Genomic DNA, 20,777 nt, shown 5'->3' with positions numbered 1-20,777 from the left:
GAACAAATGGGAACACCTCACTCCTTTCTACCACCAACTACATTGGCTACCGTTCGAATCCAGAGTTCTTTTCAAGTTCGCCTGCTTCTGCTACAAAACAGTATTTGGTCTATCACCAAAATACCTCTCTCCCCACTTCGCCATGAATTGCACCAATAAGAAATCCCGCAGAATTCAGTTGTTCGCCTTCCCCTCCATAAAATTATGCCAGCTCAAAAGATTCCTCAACAAAACCTTCGCCTTCCAGGCGGCTAAGCTGAACCCTTGGCTAGCCCAAATGATCCTCGAGGCCCCGACCTACCTCGACTTCAGAAAACTCCTCAAAACATACCTATTCAAGTTTCAAGTTTCAAGTTTAATCGTTCTTGATAAATCGCCTATTTAGATTACTAGGCGATGTACAATAATAATAACATTAATTAATAAAAATAAAACAGATAAATGTTAGTGTTACAAACCAAACAAAAATTTGTGGTTAGTTAAAATTTAACAAACTAAACAGACTAGTGTAGACAAGACTTTACAGTAAACTTGTGGGTAACTTACACGACATGTGAGGTTAACATGGGGAATAGTTACAATTTTGATAGAAGAGAAGAAAGAACATAAAGGGTAAGCACAAAAAGGACCCTTAACACTCACTCCCCTGCAATAAACCACCCCCCGCTCTCCCCCTCCTTTCTCCCCCTCTCCCTCCCTCCCCTCCTTTATTGCTCTCTCCCTCCCTCTTTCTGTCCAATCCAATCTCATCGCTTCCGGTAACTCCGATAAATTTCTGCTAAAAAGTTCCTACATTTCCTTCCTCGTTGCTTGTAACTCCGACAAAATGTTGTAAATCCGTGTTCAAATCGGATATGAATTAATTGATGTGAACCGCCTAGAACTGTTTGGGTATGGCGGTATACAAGAACATAATAATAATAATTTACTTCTTCCTGAGCAGAACCGGCAGTTGCAGTCATCGCAGGACCTTGTTGCATGGCATTGGTTTGGAGGGAGAGAGAAAGAAACATAGAAGGGTGGTGGAGGGAGAGAAAGGGGAGAGAGACATAAAGGGGAAGGATACTGGACAGAATTAAGTTGGAGGGAGAGAAAGGGTATTAATGACATGTTAATGATATGTTAATAATTTTAAACTTTATTTTTAATGTTATGTACACCACTTTGACAATATTAAGGTGGTATATTGTAGCCAGCACCAGAGCCTTAGGCCTAGACTCCACAGTGCCTCCAGTGGGTACAGTCCAAAATTACATTAGTGTGTGACTCAGAAAGGAGTCACCCTGCAGGATTTAAAGGAACTATATAAAAACCACCAACACAGTTCCAGGATGGTAACAAAAGAAAATTTACTATTCAAAATAAAGGTCAGAATGGCTCAATCTCTCAATATACTACAAAAAAATGCATATAACAAAAAGAAATGTCCAGAAGAAAACTCTGTCACATTCAGGATCTTCACTCCTGATAGCAACAGGGTGGCTTTTCAATAAAGCTTCCTTTTTCCAAGTCTGCTCCTAGCAGAGCTCGGGTAGCATAGTTCAAAGGACCAACATTCAAGTCCTGGAGAATATACATTCTCACTCAAACATTCCTATCACAAACACAAAAAAGCCTCCAGCCTAAAATGGAGCAGGGCTGGGCAAAGAGGAGTGTCTCAAGTTTGCTTGCAAAAAGCCCTAAAAGCTTTTTAAAATTCCCACCCAGATGAATGCAAACTTCTCCCCTTCAGATGTGCACAGTCCAGGAAGTCTATGAATGTGACTGGAACAAAAAACAAAACCAGCCAACAATAGAAGAAGAAAAAAAATCTCACAGTCATGGTGCTCAGCAAGAGCTGGTTGCCACTCCTACTTCGATCAGCTCTTGTAGCTCCACACAAATCCTCAGTAATCAGTTCCTCTTGCAACTCCATGGGGCTCTCATGATCAGTTGCTAGTAATTCTAAAGTGGTTCCAGCTTCATTCACTTCCATGGGCACACAGGCATTACCCTCGCTTCAGCCAGGCAGCTCCTCTTCAGGGAGAGCCCTAAGCTTCCTCCCTAACCTTCCTAACAGCTTGTTGAGCACTGCTGGCTTTTCAAGGGGGAAGACACGCCCTGTTTTACCTGAGTCAGTACCTAGCTGATCCTCTCTTTGGCTCCCCTGGTGGTGACCTGGATAATAGTTACTCTGCTTGCTCTCAGGCAGTGGCGTACCAAGAGGGGGGTGGCAGGGGCGGACCGCCCTGGGTGCCAGCCCTGAGGGGGTGCTCCCGGCCTTGCCGTTCAGTCCCACCCCCCACCCCCGAAGGACCGCTCGCCCCACTGACCTTCCTGCACCACCTATGAAGCAGCCGCAGCAGGATTGCGACGTCAGTGATCCCTGAGCTGCTTGGGCGCTGCTTCCTGCGCCGCGGTCCCGCCCCTCTTCTGACGTCAGAGGAGGAGCGGGACCGCGGCACAGGAAGCTGCGCCTAAGTAGCGCAGAGATCGCTGACATCGCGATCCTGCTGCGGCTGTTTCATAGGTGGTGCAGGAAGGTCAGTGGGGCGAGCGGTCCTTCGGGGGTGGTGGGGGGGACTGTATAGCAAGGCCGGGAGCATAGGTAGTGCTGCTTCATAGGTGGTGCGGGGAGGCCAGGGGGGCGAGCGGTCCTTCTGGGTGGGGCTGGTGGGCAGGCAGGCAGGTTTTCAAGGGGGAGGGGGTGACAGGCAGGCAGGCAGGCCTTCAAGGGGGGACAGATCTTCAAGGGGGGGACAGGCAGGCCTTCAAGGGGGGAGGCAGGCCTTCAAGGAGGGGGACAGGCCTTGGGGGGGGGGTGTGCAGACCTTCAAGGGGGAGGGACAGGCCTTCAAGGGGGGGCAGGCAGGCCTTCAAGGGGGGGACAGGTCTACAAGGGGGTGGGACAGGCCTTCGGGGGGGGTGCAGGCCTTCAGGGGGGGTGCAGGCCTTCAGGGGGGGTGCAGACCTTCAAGGGGGTGCAGGCCTTCAAGGGGGGGACAGGCCTTCAAGGGGGGACAGGCAGGCAGGCCTTCAAGGGGGGGACAGGCCTACAAGGGGGTGGGACAGGCCTTCAAGGGGGGTGCAGGCCTTCGGGGGGGTGCAGGCCTTTGGGGGGTGCAGGCCTTCAAGGGGGGGACAGGCCTTCGGGGGGTGCAGGCCTTTGGGGGGGTGCAGACCTTCAAGGGGGGGACAGGCAGGCAGGCCTACAAGGGAGAGACAGGCCTACAAGGGGGTGGGACAGGCCTTCAAGGGGGGGACAGGCCTTCGGGGGGATGCAGACCTTCAAGGGGGGGGCAGGCATGCAGGCCTTCAAGGGGGGAACAGGCAGGCAGGCCTTCAAGGGGGGGGACAGGCCTTCAAGGGGGGACAGGCCTACAAGGGGGTGGGACAGGCCTTCAAGGGGGGTGCAGGCCTTCAAGGGGGGACAGGCAGCCCTATAAGGGGGGACAGGCCTTTGGGGGGGACCCTGGTTTAGAAGTACACGGAGGGAAGGGGGTGTTCAAAGAGACGTGCATATGCCAAACTTTGGGGGGGAGGAAGAAATAATGGGTCTGAAAATAGAGGAGAGGGAGAGAGATGATGGACCATGGGATTTGGGGAGGGAAGGAACAGAAAGGGAGAGAAATTGAACACAAGGGATGGTGTGGAGGAGGGATAGAGATACTGGATAGGAGGGTAATTGGGAAAAGAAAGGGAGAGATGGTGGACTCTGGGGTGGTGGGGAAGGAGAGAGAAATGCCGGATGAAAGGGTAGTTAAGAAAAGGTGGATCTGTGGAGGGAGATGAAAAAAAGGAAAGATACCAGACTTCCTGGGGAGGGAAGCGAAATGGAAAGGGAGGACAGAGTTGGCAGATGGATGGTTAGCATGCAGAAAGAAGAAAGAAGGAGACCCTGGCAAGCAAGTTATCAGAAGAAAACCAGAGCCTTGGACCAACAAGATTTGAAATATAACCAGACAACAAAAGATAGAAAAATTAATTTTATTTTCTGTTTTGTGATTATAATATGTCAGATTTGAAATGTGTATCCTGCCAGAGCTGGTGTTGGACTGCAAACGTGAGCTAGGATTTAACAGAGAGAGGAAAAGTCCTTTTTGTTTCTTTATTTTATTTACACCACAGCGCCAGTGTGGTTAGGAGAAGCCAAAGGGGGTGAAAAAGCTATAAAACCCACCAGGAGTTTTGTAAAATATCACCCAACTGGGCAGGAAAATCGAATTGAAAAACCAATTCAATAGGCTGAATCGAATCGAAATTTTTTTTCCTGATTCTGGCAGCATTAGTTTGTGCTACTGTCTTAGACTTTAGGACCTGGGATTGGGGAGAGATGGCATCCTCAGTACTTTATAATGCAAGTGAAACGAGGATTTGGTCAGACTTTTGAAGGGTCTGCAGAAAAAAAATATTGTATAGGCCGGGGACATGAGACAGCAGGAAATGGGAACTTTTCTTCCTTCTATTTTTGTGAATGGAAAGGCTGAGGATGTCAGAGAGTTCAGTTAAAATATGTGCTTTATAAGAAAATATAATAATGTGTTTTATAAAGTTTATAGCATAGCTGGCCTACCCAGTGAGGTGTTCCTAGTGGTGGTGGTGGCAGCGTGTCAGTGTGTTGAGAGGAAGAGGTGGTCTGGGAAATTCTGCTGAGCAAACTCCGGGCCCATTTCCACCCCCCAGTTAGTCCACTCCACTCAACTGGTTCACACACTGAGTGGGTCTTTGGGTGTTGTTTTGGGATCTCTTCCAGTGGTTTATCAGTATCTCCTTCTGGTCCAAGGAAGGAAACTTTGTTATCCTAAGCATTGACCTACAGAATATGTTTGTAACAGCGCTGCTTGTGTGGCATTAGGCTATGTAGTGATCGAAAGAAAAAAACAGACCTTTGCACATTTTTGCACTATATGGTGGGTGTATGAGGAGATTCACATTTCCTGCACAGCTAAGTCCATGTGAAGTTACCTTGTGCTGTATTTGACATCTAGCAAGGTCTCTGTTTGAAAGGAAAGATCTAAACTTAAAAATGAAGTGGCCAGAAGTTATGGTAAAAGCAGATAGTGTAGCTGGTTACAAGAAAGATTTGGACAAATTCCTGGAGGAAAAGTCCATAATCTGTTATTAAGACATGGGGGAAGTGTCTGCTTGCCCTGGATCGGTAGCATGGAATGTTGCTACTCTTTGGGTTTTGACCAGGTATTAGTGTCCTAGATTGGCTACCATGAGAATGGGCTACTGGGCATGATGGACCATTGGTCTGACCCAGTTAGGCTATTCTTATGTTATGTTCTCATCTGTAGGGGCCTTTGTTTTCACTTCTTATTTTAATGTATTTTTTTTCTGGGAACTTATCAGTGTTTTTTTAGAATGGGAACAAAAATGGAAAAGAATTAATGTGTGTGGGATGAGGGGGTAACTAATTTCTTCAGCTAAATAATTCAATCCACTTCAAACAGACATAGGAGAACTCACGCACCATTCACACACCCTCCAACCAAAAACGTCAAAAGAAAAAAACTGTTCAACAACCTCCTAGCCATTCGAGCTGCAACACTCGACCCCCAACTCTACAACCAATTGACATCGACCACAGACTGCAAAACCTTCAAAAAGAAATAAAAACCCTTCTATTCAAAAAACACATAAAACCGAACTAACACAATCAGAACTGTCCCAAGCATCACCTGCAACTACTCCATATGTACTTCTGATGTCATGACAGTTCAGACATAATTTGTGTTATGTTATGTTTGGAATATAAGAAAATTTTCACTGCCTGTTTCTATTCTGACCATTTATTCCGTTTCATGGTCATTACAAAAAATATTTTTTTACATGGGGGGGGGGGGGGGGGGGGTGTCAAAAAATGATGGGCCCGGATGCCACATACCCTAGGTACGCCACTGCTCTCAGGTTTGGCTTTACACTCCCGGGTCCTAGCTCTGCTGTGTTCATGAGAGGTTTGTGTAAAGTTTCCCCAACCCATGATTCTGGATTGCTAGCAGGCTTAGGGAGATCCAAATGGTGGCGGGTCTGAGTCCTGGGCACCCCCTTCTTGGGTTTCCTGTCCTGTCCGCTTTCCTTCTGGTACCCACATAGACCTTGGCAGGCACGGAGCCTGACTGGTCACAATATCAAATTTTTAATAAACTTGAAAGAGTGAAATGCCAGACCATGGGGGTGTGGGAGAAGAAAGGGGAGGAGAGAGATGCTAGATCATTGGAGGAGTAAAGGGAAGTAGATGGATGCCAGACCAATTGGTGGAGGCATACAGTTTTTGGAAGGGGCATAGAAGGATAGAAGATATATAGAATGGGCAGAGAGAGGGTAAACAGTGGATGAAAGGAAGAAAGTGACAAGAAGATAAGGAAAGCAGACACCAGAGAAGACAAAGGTAGAAAAAAATGTTCTATTAATTTTTTTGCTTTAGGGCATGGGCGAGGCAGGGCCAGGGGGGCCCAGTGTACTTGTGTGCCTAGGGGCCCTTGAAGAATTAATCCTGCCCTGAGTATCTGGCAAAACCTCAAATAGTAGCAACATCCCATGCTACTGATCCAGGGCAAGCAGTGGCTTCCTCCCATGTTTACGTTAACCGCTCTTACCACATCCTCTCGCAACACATTCCAGAGCTTAACTATTCTCCGAGTGAAAAAGTTCCTCCTATTGGTTTTAAAAGTATCTGCTTGTGACTTCTGCTCCCAGGTGTATGTGTGTGTGTGGGGGGGAGGGGGGGAAGGGGAGGGGATAAGCCACTGTGGGGCTTGGGGTCAAGAGGGAAGAGGATGAGGCCAATCAGCCTACTACCCAGATGTTAGCCAACTGCTTTTTATGCGGTTCTCTCTTTCCAGTTTGCTGTCTAGACACTGATACTAAATATTGCCGGTGCCTGGATATGTGCTGACCCAGACTCTTGTCGTTAGATTGCCCCAGCACTACCCGAATAGTGCAGAGGTAGTCGTGCTAATATTCAGTGGCAGTACCTGGTTAAGTGCCATTGAATATCAGCAGATAGCCAGGCACAACTGATTTACCGTAACTGTTAAATTGCTTGAAATATTGACCCCCTTTGTTTATTGATTCATTCTGTTAATAATTTGTGGTATAGAAAAGCAGAGAGGGAACCAAAGTACAAACCACACAGGAAGTAAGACAAAAAAAAACCACAAAGGGCTTTCAAGTTCCAGGCAATCAAACTCAATTTTATTGGACCCGACCATGAATTAAATTTAGGAGCATAACAAGTGGGTGGCAACAGTGATGGATTTAGGATGGGGGGGAAAAAAGATAGGAACAGAACAGCCTTAGGTTCACAAATTAGGCTTATAAAAAGCTAAGCAAATGAATGGCAGGTCTAAATTTATAAAGATAACTCTTAAACTCCTAAATTAAGATTAATTTTCATCTCAAAATAGGGCAAAATCTCTTTAGAAACACTATGGGATGTTTTCAAAGCTATCATGAGAGGGCAAATTATCTCATATTCGGTGCATGTTAGGAAACAACTTAAATTGGAATTCTCTAATTTGGAACAAAATATTAAGGACTTAAGAGTCACAATTGGCCTTGAAATGGGAACTAGAGAATGACACGGGGAAAAAAATCTGTCCCCGTCACCGCCCTGTCCCCGGCCCACCGTCCTCTTCACCGCCCCGTCACCACCGTTCCCTTTACCGCCCCGTCACCGTCACCGCCATCCCATTCACTGCCCCGTCACCACCATCCCATTCACTGCCCCTTCACCGTCCCCGCAGCATCTGAGCACTGTTAACGTGATTAAGGATATTTGGATGTCCAGCAGTATTCCATTCAAAAATAGCCATTTCTGTATCTCCAACTTTGGACATAAAGCTGGAAACGTACAAGCTGGATTTAGATTGGGGGTGGGGGTTAAATGCCCCTCCACATCTATTTGAAATATCTCTTAAACAAAGGGCTCCTTTTACTAAGCTACGATAGTGGTTTTAGCTCATGCTTGCGTTGCGCTGAATTGCCGCATGCGCTAGACCTTAACGCCAGCATTGAGCTGGCGATAGTTCTAGCCGCGTAGCGCGGGCTTAGCACGCACTAAAATCCTGTGTGCTTTAAAAATGCTATTGCAGCTTAGTAAAAGGAGCCCTAAACAAAAGTCTAAACAGTTTATGTAGTCTAGTAAGAAATTAAAATATCTGTAGGGGAAGGAACAAATAATATGATAGAATTAATAAACTGTCAATATATAGATATTCAGTTGCAATATAATGCTCAAGAGTGCTTTAAGCAAATAATATTACATTAGAATTCATTCATATTATATTCTATAAGCAACCAATGACACATGTGCCATAAATATCCTCTGTCAACATAATTTAACATCCTAATAAAAGTCTGCGATAAATGTGCACTTCCTATCTGCAAAAATCATCAGCATGAATCTTCTCGTAACGTCAACAGAAACACTGTTTAGGAATCTATTACTCGATGCAACAATTCAGCTCTCAAGACTGGACTAATTATATCCTAAGCTATTTGAAAGTAAATGAAAAATCTTTATTGCTGAAGGTCACAGAAATGTGTGAGCATTGGAAGCCATTACATCTGTCTTGGTGGGGGAGAGTCCAAACAGTTAAGATGATGATTCTGCCTGTGGTTTGTTACCAAATGGGAATGTTACTGTTATTTTTTCAGGGGTCCTTTTATAAGAAATTAAATAGTATTCTGACAAAATTTATTTGGCTGGGAAAAGCAGCAAGAATTGCCTTGGTATCTCTACAAAAACCAATTGTGGAGGGTGGGGTAAATTTTCCCAACTTTTATAGGTATCATCAAGCCTATATTATGCTTCAGGGTATGTACTGGATCCTCGAAAATACCTCTCCAATTTAACTCCACAACCGCACTAGATAGGGAACTAACCTCATCAGCACTCTCCCCCTCCTGCCTAATTCAAGCTAAGTTCTTTACAAGTTTTTTTTGAGAACTCCAACAGCATAAGAATTAAGCAGGAGGGGGAGAGTGACGATGAGGTTAGTTCCCTATCTAGTGCGGTTGTGGAGTTAAATACTGACAATGCAGGGGGATCTGAGGCCTCTCCTCTTTGAAGAAATCTTGCTAAAGTGCATAATTGTTAGGGATAAGCCTAATAGAGAAAATGCCATCACTGTTTCTAACAGAGAATTTGAAAATTGTAATTGGAGAGGTATTTTTGTGAATCTATGATTGATCTCTCTTTATCCTATTTAAATATTGGTTTTAATATACTGGATCCTCCCTGAGCTCATGGAACATCTCCCAGACTGGTTATGGTTGGAATGGCAACTCATGTCTCCACTGCGATTAGGTCATGTTCTAAGTATCAAGTTTCCTAGATTGTATAAAGATAATAGAATTTTATTTAAAAAAGTGGCAAACTTTAAAATTTATCAATAATTTAACACCTATTCCAATCCATAAATCCACGTGTCAGACCCTCTGGCTGAACTCCAAGACTCAAATTGGCGGGTTTAAGGTCATCTGTACAGGTATATGTACTTTGGATGATGTTATATCAGATGGTACACTGTTTGACTTTTCATATTTGCAACACAAATTTGGTCTTAACAAATCACAAAATTATAGATGGTTGCAGTTGAAGCAGGCCATTCAGGAGGGGTTCCCTGAATGGAAAAGTCTAATTAATCAGCATAGTTTGCCAATCGTATGTTTTCAGGTGGACTTCCTGGGACACCAGGCTGCTCAGTGGTATAAATTAATATCTGGATTTTTGAATAAGAAACCAAAGACTGGTCTGCGTGATATTTGAAGCATTGAGATACAGCATCAAATTACTGTGTCTCAATGGCCACGAATTTGGGCTTGGAAGATGAGATTTACGGCATTGGCATCTATGAGACAAACTTGGTTTTTCTTGTTACATGGAGCAGTTTGGACCCCAGTTCATTTACAGAAATTAGATAGCTCTAAGTCTAATAGATGCTGCCACTGTCATCTCAAAGCTGGGATATTAGATCATTTACTATTCTATTGTCCATTGATACTTAGTTTTGGGAAATCCATTTGGAGGTCAAATGAATGATCTACTGGAAAATCTGGTGGCATTATCATATGACACTATGTTATTTGGTACTTCCATGAGAGCAAAGAGTCAAATCTCTTCTAATAATAATAAACTTTTGCTCATCATGACAGGGATTGAAATACAACAAATTATGAAAAACTGGAAAATTTGGAATCGACTGAATTATAATTTTTGGTGGAATTTGTTATGCCAAATCTTTAAAATGGAGTGGGCAATAGCCATACAGCAAGGGCATTTTAAGTAATTTAGGGATGTTTGGGAGCCATTAACAAAATACTGCATAGAGTAAATATTATTTTTTCCCTTTTGTTCATACACATCCAGGGTGGGGGGATGGGAATATTTTATGATTTCTTATGTTTATGAATTGTTGGGTATAAGGGAGGGAGGATATTTGATGTGAGTTAGAATTTAATAGTATATTAAGTGATGTTAAAGTATAAAATGATTGTATCTTATGTTATACTTATTTAAAGTTTTAAAAATGAATAAAGATTATAAAAAAAGATAAGTTTTCAGCTCAAAAAAGGGCAGAAATTTAGAAGACAGCTTTTTAAAAAAATCGTGGGCCCTTTGTTTTCAGTAAATGGTTATTTTGAGACAGTTTGATAATATGAGATCAAATTGCCCACTTTTCTTGATGAGATATCATCCATATTTAGAACAGTGGGGTGCTGGGCTTGATGGGCCTTTGGTCTGCCCCAGTGTAGTGACTCTTAACACCTGCCCTATATGATTTCAAAAAAAGAAACAGTTAGAACACAATTTGTACTTCTTTTTTCGTCCTTATTAATCCTTTACCTTTTCTTTTTTCAATTCTGTAGATTTCCAGAAAAGGATCTAAAAAATAATTATTGTCGTAATCCTGACGGGGAGCCACGGCCATGGTGTTTCACAAGCAGCCCCTCTAAACGTTGGGAGTATTGTAGCATTCCTCGTTGTTGTAAGCATCTCCATTATCAATAAACACCACTGACTTTGCAGCTTCAGTCAGAACGCAGTAGAATAAAGTTCCATTTGGCAAAAATAAATAGTTTAATGGACTTTGGATAATCATAAGCAGCTTATGATCCACCTAGCATATTATTGTATGTGGCTAATTTACAAGCATATGTATATATTTTATAAAGTCTGCATGTAAGCTCTAATGTCTCTCAAAATTATAAAATTAGACGTAACCAGAACTCCCTGCAGACCACTCAAATGCTTTCTTTTAATTTTATTGCAATAATCTCCTTTGGGAGTAGGCTGGATACAACCCGGGGTGGAGTATGTTTATCAGTATGGGCTACCTGGGTTATTAGTAACTAGGTCTCATTGCATAACATGGGACCTGTGCTAATTCGATAAGCAGAATATCACATTTTTAATAAAACTTGAAAATATAGTAGTTTCTATTTTAAAAGCATTTCCAGGTGTAAATAGCCACAGATAGATGAGTGAGCAGGAGTGTCTTGGGGGAAGGAGGTAAATTGCATACATATGAGGATGGGTTTTGATATACTGCCTTTCTGTGGTTACAATCAAAGCGGTTTACAGATTATATACAGGTACTTGTTTTGTATCTGGGGCCATGGAGGGTTACGTGACTTGCCCAGGGTCAGAAGGAGCTGCAGTGGAAATCAAACCCAGTTTCCCTGGTTCTCAGGCTGCTGCATTAACCATTAAGCTACACCTCACTGCAATGATAAATAGCAATTTAAAAAAGCTGCTATTTACACACGGAAGTTGCACACCAGGCAGAGATTTCAAAGAGACATTATAGTCAGTTCTTTAGTGAGGGAAGCTGGCGCCCAGGGCAGAGGAAAGCTGGTATTTGGTATTCCATGAGAGGGAAGGATCTCTTAAATGCACATCCCCTCTCCCCAGTACCTTTTAATCTTCATTTCTTCATCAGCTATGAGCAGGGTCTCCTACCTAGGGTTACCATATGGCTCCAGAAAAAGGAGGACGGATTGAGACATCCAGTTTGTAACAGCGTGAGCAGGGGCTGGGTTGGTCTGGGCTGCTAGAAAGCCCTGTGTTGCGATGCAGTGGGAGAGATGCCCATTCTCTCCGCTGCATCATAATACCCCTTCCCTTAAAATCCAGGCCATGACCCCCCCTGCAGCAGGAGAGATGCCCACTCTCTCCTGCAGCACTAAAATCCCTGACGCAACCACCTCACTGTAACCTGACTGCCCCCCCCGTGGGAGAGATGCCCACTCTCCCCGCTTTCAAGTGACCCCCCTGCCTCCACCGCCCCTCCCCCTTACCTCAACATGGATGAGATGGAGGGATGTGGACACCCTCCTCCCAGGTGTGCGTCATCTAAAATGGGCCTTCTTCTCCATGGTGCATCTTGGGATGCATCGGGAAGGGTCCTAAGGCTCTGATTGCCCTGGACACCCCATAGGAGGGGCCTTAGGTGTCCGGGCCAATCAGAGCCTTAGGATCCTTCCTGTTGGCATCTGGGGAGGGGCCTGTGGCTTTGATTGCCTCAGGTTGTATAAGCCCCTCCCATGGGAGGGGCCTTAAACAACTTGGCCAATCAGAGCATCAGGCCCCTCCCCGTTGCATCCCAAGATGCACCGTGGAAGGGAAGGCCCATTTTAGATAACGCAGCAGTTGGGAGGATGGTGTCCATGTCCCTCCAGTTCATTTATGTTGAGGTAAAGGGGAGAGGGCGGTGGCAACGGGAGGGGTCACTTGAAAGCGGGGGAGAGTGGGCATCTCTTCCGCTTTGGGGGATGATTGGGTCAGGTCATAGTGGGGTGGTCACGGCAGGGATTTTAGTGTAGCAGGAGAGAGTGGGCATATCTCCTATTGCAGGGGGGGGGTCGCGGCCACGATTTTGGGGCAGCGGGAGAGTATGGGCATCTCTCCCACTGTTGTATTTATGGGGGGGGGGGGGGGTTACAGCATTTTTTTCTGTGTGTGTGCCCATTGCTATCACCAGCGATGGGCACATGCAAATATAATGAATCTTCACTGCTGTCCACTGACCTCATTTGAATGTGCCATTTTTTTTTTAAAAGAATGTCTCAGGTTTTTAAATTCGGTATCAAAGCAGCTGTGTTAGCAGACCATCGCTTTTTAACTCGGGTTTTTGAGAATCTTCCTCTGAGTCCTGTTACTTCACAGGGGCTAGGTGTATGACGAACAGTCTCTTTGTTCAAAAACACCTGAGATAGGCCTGTCACTGATAGGCCCCAAGATATAGTCCATGGCTTGTGACTGCCGTACCCCAAACACAATCTTACAACAGTCTTTCTTCAGCCAGGTAACAAGGTATGACCATAACCAAACCTAAGAGTTAAGCTTCTAAGTATTCAACAAGGAAAGATTTGGCTTACCTCAGCCAAGCAGAATACCTGTAGTTAAGGAGTAAGTTGGGGCCACTTTTTCTTCCTCTCTCTGGGCTTCTCTAACCTAGATCTGAACCTGCCTTTTATACTTCCTGGTCCTTGCTTCCCTAGCTCCTCCTTCCCATGTCACTTCATCTTAAGGAGGAGCTACCTATATTAAGGTGGCTCCGGCATCATGAGGAAGTATCCAGCAGGGGGAGTGGTAGGATCTTATAGACCATCTCACACAGGTTTATTTCCATTACTTTCAATGGAAGTAAAACCCGGATGTCTCAATCCATCCTCCTTTTTCTAGAGCCATATGATAACCTAGGGTTGCCAGATTTTTGCTGGGCAAAAAGAGGATGCGTGGCCCTGCCCCATTCTGCCCACAGCCCTGCCTCGCTCCATCCTCCAATCCCAGCCCCACACAAACCTCATCAGTTTGGGCGTTGCATCGTGCACGCGTAGATGCCCTCCAGATGCGGCCAGAGCTCAAAGCTTTTCAAAACCTGGACAAAGTGCTGGGTTTTGAAAAGCCGTCTGAATGTTTGGCCAATCTTCTAAAAAGAGGACATGTCTGGGTAAATTCGGATGTCTGGTAACCATGTGGTAACCCTACTCCTATCTGTGCTCATGCCAGTTCAAGCCTGCCCTCTGATGTAACTTCCTGGTCTTTCAAATAGAAAGTGACATCAGAAGGAGGGCTGAAGGCTAGTGTGAGCAGCAGGGAGAAGTTCCTATTCACTACAAGTGGAAAAAAATTAAGACTTTAAGAGGTACCAGGGGATGTGTACAACACTGGAGGAGGGGGAAGGAGAGATGCTTGTGCCTTGCCAAGATAGCGCTCAGGGTGCTCCACCTCCCTCACTACGCTACTGGGCAAGGTGGAGGTGTGATTTGGATAGGTTTGGGTAGGGCAAAAATCTACATTTGTAATCCTCACTTCACAGAGTTCGTCAAGTTTTAAATCCCCTCCTCCCCCAATCATGTATAGGATTTTTAAAAGTGCATGTTTTCACCAGATCTTTACACAAGGGATTAAGGGAGTTGGCACTGGCAGAGCCTTTTCTAAAATACCCATGAAACTGAGCATGTTCCAGACTGGATATCTCAGTTTCAGTCTCTGACTTCTATGTACAATGGGTCTTCACACAACAATGTTGTCAATGCATTGAGCCTTTTAGAAAATAATTGTGTACCCACAGGTAGGCTCATGAAGATCTATAAATTGTATTTTTCTTGTTGATCAAGTTTTATTTTTTGTCTCTTTTGTGAATCAGCTACTACACCACCAACTACCCACCCAGGTCTTGAGTGTCTTTCAGGGAATGGAGAGTCTTATATAGGTAAAATAGCTGTGACAGTATCTGGAAAAGATTGCCAGGCATGGAGTTCTCAGACCCCACACAGACATCACAGGATTCCAGACAACTACCCCTGCAAGTAAGCTATGTCTTTTTTTTTTTTTTTTTTTAAAGCACTTGGGAGTAGAAAAACTGGCAATGCTGATGTATTTCCAGAGTGATAAACACTCACCACTCAATATTCAGTGCTATTTAGCAGGCCAGGACTAGCCAATATTAAGTAGGAGACAGCCAGCTATCTCCTGTTGAATATCCCGGTCAGTAGTTAGGCCGGTCACCAGCTATGTCACATGACATAGCCGGTCAGCACCAATGTTCATTGGCTGACTGGCTAAGTCTAGTATCAAGACAGACCTGCTTAAATAACAGGTCTATCTTTGATCGCTATGACTTAACCAGCCAGCCAATGGAAGGGGGTGGAGGGGGGAGAAATGGTCCACCAAGACCCACCTGTGGCTACGCCCCTGGTTGTGGGATATAAAAAGTCCTGCACAGATCTGCAGTTTTGTTCTTCAGGACAGATGTTATGCTATTGCTTTGGCTCCTATTCCTTCAATTTTGCTCACTTAGTGACTGTAGTTTTCTATATTTGAATGAATATCAGCTTGGCCGACTATGTCTACCGTGGCTCAACATAGACTGGAAATTCAATACCAGTGGCTAGATATGGCCCCAGGATTTAATTTCTGGGTTCGCTACTGACCACAGGAGATAGCCAAGCTGCCTCCCATGGTCTGAAAATCAGGCCCTCATTTGTCAAATGTTATGTCTTATTAAAATAGTTTAAGTCAAACACTTGTTAATCACAGTTGAAAGCAACAAAGTTGCTGCCCTGGACTTTATTATATGGATTTTGTTCAGACCTTTTTCAGGTGTAGCTCAAGGTGAGTTGCATTCAGGTACATCTTCACAGTTTCTTTTGTTGTTGTTGTTGGACTTCCATTCACTCTGGAACTGCTGGGTTTTCTTCTCTTGCTGTTGATTCAAGTACAGTAGGTCATTTCTCTTTCCCTAGAGACTCACAGTTTAATTTTAAACCAGAGGAAATGGGCGGGTTAAAGTGATTTGTTGCCCATGATCGCAAAGAGCAGCAGTGGGGGGTTGAACTGGGTATCCCTGGATGTCAAGGCCAGTGCTCTAACCACTAAGTTACTTCTCCACATCATGGTTAATGTCATGAGTGGTTAAAGACATGAGGCCAGAGCTGTACCACTCTAATGCCTTATCAATTTATAAATGCTGCACACCCTAAAGTGTTTTGGGAAAAAAAAGAAAAGATTTCCATTCATTTAGAATTTTTGCCATTGCAGAAAACATGCCTTAAACTAGGGTTACCAGATGTCTGGGAAAACCTGGACATGTCTTCTTTTTAGAGGATTGTCCGGATTACCAGGTGGATTTCCAAAACCCAGCAGTTTGTCTAGGATTTGGAAAGCCTGAGCTCGGGGCTGCCTCTTGGGGGAAGTGGGGGGGAGCCTCTGAACATGTGCAAAAGCAATGTAATGATATCGTACACATTGACGTGACGTGATTGTGTCGCACCAGCACATGCTCGAGGCCCTCCAGACATAGCTCTGAGTGACTGGAGGTGGAATGGGGCGGGGACAGGGTGGGATGGGGCTGGGCTAGGGAAGGAACAGGACACAACTGGAGGCGGAATGGGGCAGGGCCACCTGTCCTCTTTTTTAACTTAAAAAAATCTGGTAACTCTTATCTTAAACCCTAGTCATGTCTAGAAACATAGAAACATGATGGCAGATAAAGGCCAAATGGCCCATCTAGTCTGCCCATCCATGTAACCATTATCTCTTTCTCTCTCTGAGAGATCGCACGTGCCTATCCCAGGTCCTTTTGAATTCAGAAACAGTCTCTGTCTCCACCATCTCTTCTGGGAGACTGTTCCATGCATCTACCACCCTGTTCCATGCATCTACCACCACTCTGTAATTCGCTGTCTGTACAGTTTCTCTTCATTGTAAACCGCCTAGAAGTCGCAAGATTGTTGGCGGTATATAAGAATAAAGTTATTATTATTATTATTATTTCTGTGAAAAAGTATTTCCTTAGATTACTCCGGAGCCTATCACCTCTTAACTTCATCCTATGCCCTCTCATTGCAGAGTTTCCTTTCAAATTAAAGAGACTCGACTCATTCGCATTTACATTACGTAGGTATTTAAACATCTCTATCATATCTCCCCTCTCCCGCCTTTCCTCCAAAGTATACAGATTGAGATATTTAAGTCTGTCCCCATAAGCTTTATCACGAAGACCACATACCATTTTAGTAGCCTTCCTCTGGACCGACTCCATCCTTTTTATATCTTTTTGAAGGTGTGGCCTCCAGAATTGTACACAATATTCTAAATGAGGTCTCATCAGAGTCTTACACAGGGGCATCAATACTTCCTTTTACCTACTAGTCATACCTCTTCATATGCAACCTAGCATCCTTCTAGCATTCGCTGTCACCTTTTCAACCTGTTTGACCACCTTAAGATCATCACATACAACCACACCTAAGTCCCACTCTTCTGTCGTGCACATAAACTCTTCACTCCCTAATCTGTACCGTTCCCTCGGGTTTTTGCAGCCCAAATGCATGACCTTGCATTTCTTAGCATTAAATTTTAGCTACCAAATTTAAGACCATTCTTCAAGCTTCGCCAGGTCTTTCTTCATGTTATTCACACCATCTGGCATGTCTACTCTATTGCAGATTTTTGTATTACCCGCAAAGAGGCAAATCTTACCTGACAACCCTTCAGCAATATCATTTATAAAAATGTTAAAAAGAACAGGCCCATGAACAGAATCTTGAGGCACACCACTGGTAACATCCTTTTCCTCAGAGCGATCTCCATTGACCACTAACCTTTATTGTCTTCCACTTAACCAGCTCCTGACCCAGCCCATCACTTTGGGACCCATCCCAAGGGCACTCAGTTTATTTATTAGCCATCTATATGGAACACTGTCAAAGACTTTGCTAACATCTAAATACACCACAACTAGCGCATATCCTCTATCCAATTCTCTAGTCATCCAGTCAAAGAAATTGATCAGATTTGTCTGACAAAACCTACCTCTAGTGAATCCATGTTGACTCCGGTCCTGTAATCCACAGGATTCCAGAAACTTGACCATTTTCTGTTTTAAAAGTGTTTCCATTAATTTGCTTACCACAGAAGTCAGACTTACCGGCCTGTAATTCCTTACTTCTTCCTTACTTCCACTTTTGTAGAGAGGGACCACATCCACTCTTCTCCAGTCCTCCGGTACCACTCCCGACTCTAGAGACTTGTTGAAAAGGAGCTACCAGAACTTCCTTAAGTTTCTTTAGCACCATCCGGCCCCATTGCTTTATCTACCTTTATTTTAGCTAGTACCTCCCGAACACAACCCTCTGAAAATCGATAAGGGTCTATTACTCCTCCATCCCTATTCACGTTTGTCTTCTGTGGTTCCGCTCCCAGCGCTTCAGCCGTGAACACAGAACAGAAATATCTGTTAAGCAATTTGGCCTTTTCTTTATCAGCTTCTACATATTCCTCCCCTTCACCTTTGAGTCTCACAATGCCACTTTTGCACTTCATCCCTGCCCAAGAGCAGGTAGCAGGGCTAGGGCAGACTTGGGGGCAGGATTAGGGTGGGGTGGGTGTAACTAGGTGAGCCTGGGGGCGGGGCTAGGGGTCCGGATTTTCCGAAAGGAAAATCTGGCAACCCTAGTCATGTCTAGGCGCCTGTCAGTAGGATGTATGTAGTTGTAGGCAATGGCATATCCAGCACTGTTATTGGGCAGGCAAGTGCAGACAGTATAGACAGTGCCTCTATTTTTCTCATTAGCCTTCGGTGCTTCTCTGTCTGGGTGGCTTAATTTCAAAGGGGGGGGGGGGGGAGGTTCCACCCAGACCCACCTGTGGTTACATTCCTGTTTGTGAGATGTAAAAAGTCCTGCATAGTTCAGAAAAGAGCGACAAGAATGATAAAAGGTATGGAAAACCTTTCATATGCAGACAGGCTGGAAAGGCTGGGGCTCTTCACCCTGGAGAAGCGGAGACTCAAAGGAGACATGATAGAGACTTACAAGATCATGAAGGGCTTAGAGAAGGTGGAAAGGGACAGATTCTTCAGCCTATTGGGAACTACAAGAACAAGGGGGCACTCGGAGAAATTGAAAGGGGACAGATTTAGAACCAATGCTAGGAAATTTTTCTTCACTCAGAGGGTGGTGGACACCTGGAATGCGCTTCCGGGGGATGTAATAGGACAGAATACATTAAGAGGATTCAAAGAGGGATTGGACAAGTTCCTGAAGGATACGGGGATTGAGGGATATAGATAGAGGCAGAGATAGGAGTATGAAAGAGTATTGAAAGGTTTTAGACAAGATCACTTACAGGTCATGGACCTGATGGGCCGCCGCGTGAGTGGACTGCTGGGCACGATGGACCCCTGGTCTGACCCAGCGGAGGCAACTTCTTATGTTCTTATGTAAGGCTATTGCTTTTGCTTCTATTCCTTTAATTTTCTGCTTGCTTAGCGACTGTAGTTTGCCTATGTTTGTACAAAGTACTGGAAGATTCAAGTTTTATGAAAAGCATAATCTGAAAACAGCTTTAGATAGTGCCTTTTATATACCCTGCACCATGAAGAAGCAGCTGTAGCCAACTCTGGAAAACAGTAGGTGAGTGCAAGCCGAAAGTTTTAGTTGATGCTTACCTTGTCATTTCAAACAGTTTACATCCCTAGGAAAAAAAAAAATCATTCATTGTCTATGCCTTAAAATGCTTTCATTATAGGAAATTAGATAAAAACTACTGCAGAAATCCAGATGAGGAGACAATGCCATGGTGTTATACCACAGACAACAATACACGATGGGAATACTGCCAGATACCCAGCTGCAATGGTGCACCTCCTGATGGTAAGAAAAGCAAAAACGTCGTGAAACCTAGTACTATGGAACTTTTTTAACATTTTTTCTTTCATTTTCTGTTCCCTAGGAGTCATAACGATAGAACCAAGATCCCTGTCAGAGAGAAAAAATCTGCAAAATAGATTTTTCTTCAGCCCTTTATGCAGCTGCCACTGTCTCTTAGCTGTGGAGCATATACAGATTTCTGAATGGGAGGGAAATTCTGTGCAAGTTCTGCCTTGCCTGGTTAGGTAGAATTATCCATGGAATAGATCAGAGCCTGCATGAGAAATCTCAATCTTCCGCTATCTTTACAAATGTCAAAACTTTGCATTTAACCATGCATGAGTTATATTCCCCACACTAGTCTGCCTCGGTTCTTTTTTTTTCTTCATTGAGCTCAGTGGCATAGTGAGGGTGACCAGCACCTGGGGTGGTGGTGCCCCTCTTCCCATGCCTGCGTACCTTTTTAACTTCGGCGCGAGCAGCGATGAACTTGTTGCCTGCATTGGCTTCAGCGCTCTCTCTGATATCACTTCCTCCCGGACTGATGTCAGAGAAAGCGCCGAAGCCGATGCGGGCAGCGTGTTCATTGCTGCTCGCGCCTAAGTTAAAAAGGTACAGGGAAGGGACATGCATGTGGCAGGGGGAGGAGTGGGAAGGGGGGCAGAGAGGAAGAGGGGGTGCTGGTACCCCGAGGAAGACCGCACCTGGGGCGGACCACCCCGCTTACTATTACATTACATTAGTGATTTTTATTCCGCCATTACCTTGTAGTTCAAGGCGGATTACAGAGGAGGATTTCTGGACATGTCCAGAGATGTTTCAGAGTAGAGCAGGTTGCTTCAGAGGATTGAAATGTTTCGTAAAGTGTTAGTCTTCATGGATTTCTTGAATAGCAGGGTTTTTATTTCTTTTCTGAAAGTTTTGTAGTTTGGGGTTGCGATTAGTAGATTGGAGAGTTGGTGGTCTAGTTTTGCTGCCTGTGTGGCTAGAAGGCCATCGTACAATTTTTTCCGTTTGATGTCTTTGATTGGAGGGTATGTGAATTGTATCTGGGTTCTTCTGTGTCTGGTTGTGGTAGTTCGGATTAGGCGGTTGTTCAAGTAGGCTGGGCTATCACCATTTTTGGG

General features: G+C 44.6%; 1 protein-coding gene across 1 annotated transcript in view; it reads left to right on the top strand.

Moving 5' to 3' along the window:
- PLG (plasminogen) overlaps positions 1-20,777 on the top strand; it is a 256,749-nt gene that overhangs the window by 91,774 nt on the left and 144,198 nt on the right. Inside the window, exons 7-9 of the mRNA XM_033938421.1 lie at positions 10,858-10,976; positions 14,643-14,805; positions 19,529-19,653. Coding sequence (XP_033794312.1) covers positions 10,858-10,976; positions 14,643-14,805; positions 19,529-19,653 — 407 coding nt within the window. The remainder of the gene's footprint in view (positions 1-10,857; positions 10,977-14,642; positions 14,806-19,528; positions 19,654-20,777) is intronic.

Source organism: Geotrypetes seraphini, chromosome 3 (assembly GCF_902459505.1).
Source record: "Geotrypetes seraphini chromosome 3, aGeoSer1.1, whole genome shotgun sequence".
Taxonomy (NCBI): Eukaryota; Metazoa; Chordata; class Amphibia; order Gymnophiona; family Dermophiidae; genus Geotrypetes; species Geotrypetes seraphini.
Note: the sequence above shows the minus strand (reverse complement) of the source record. Positions and strands in the feature narration are given on the sequence as shown.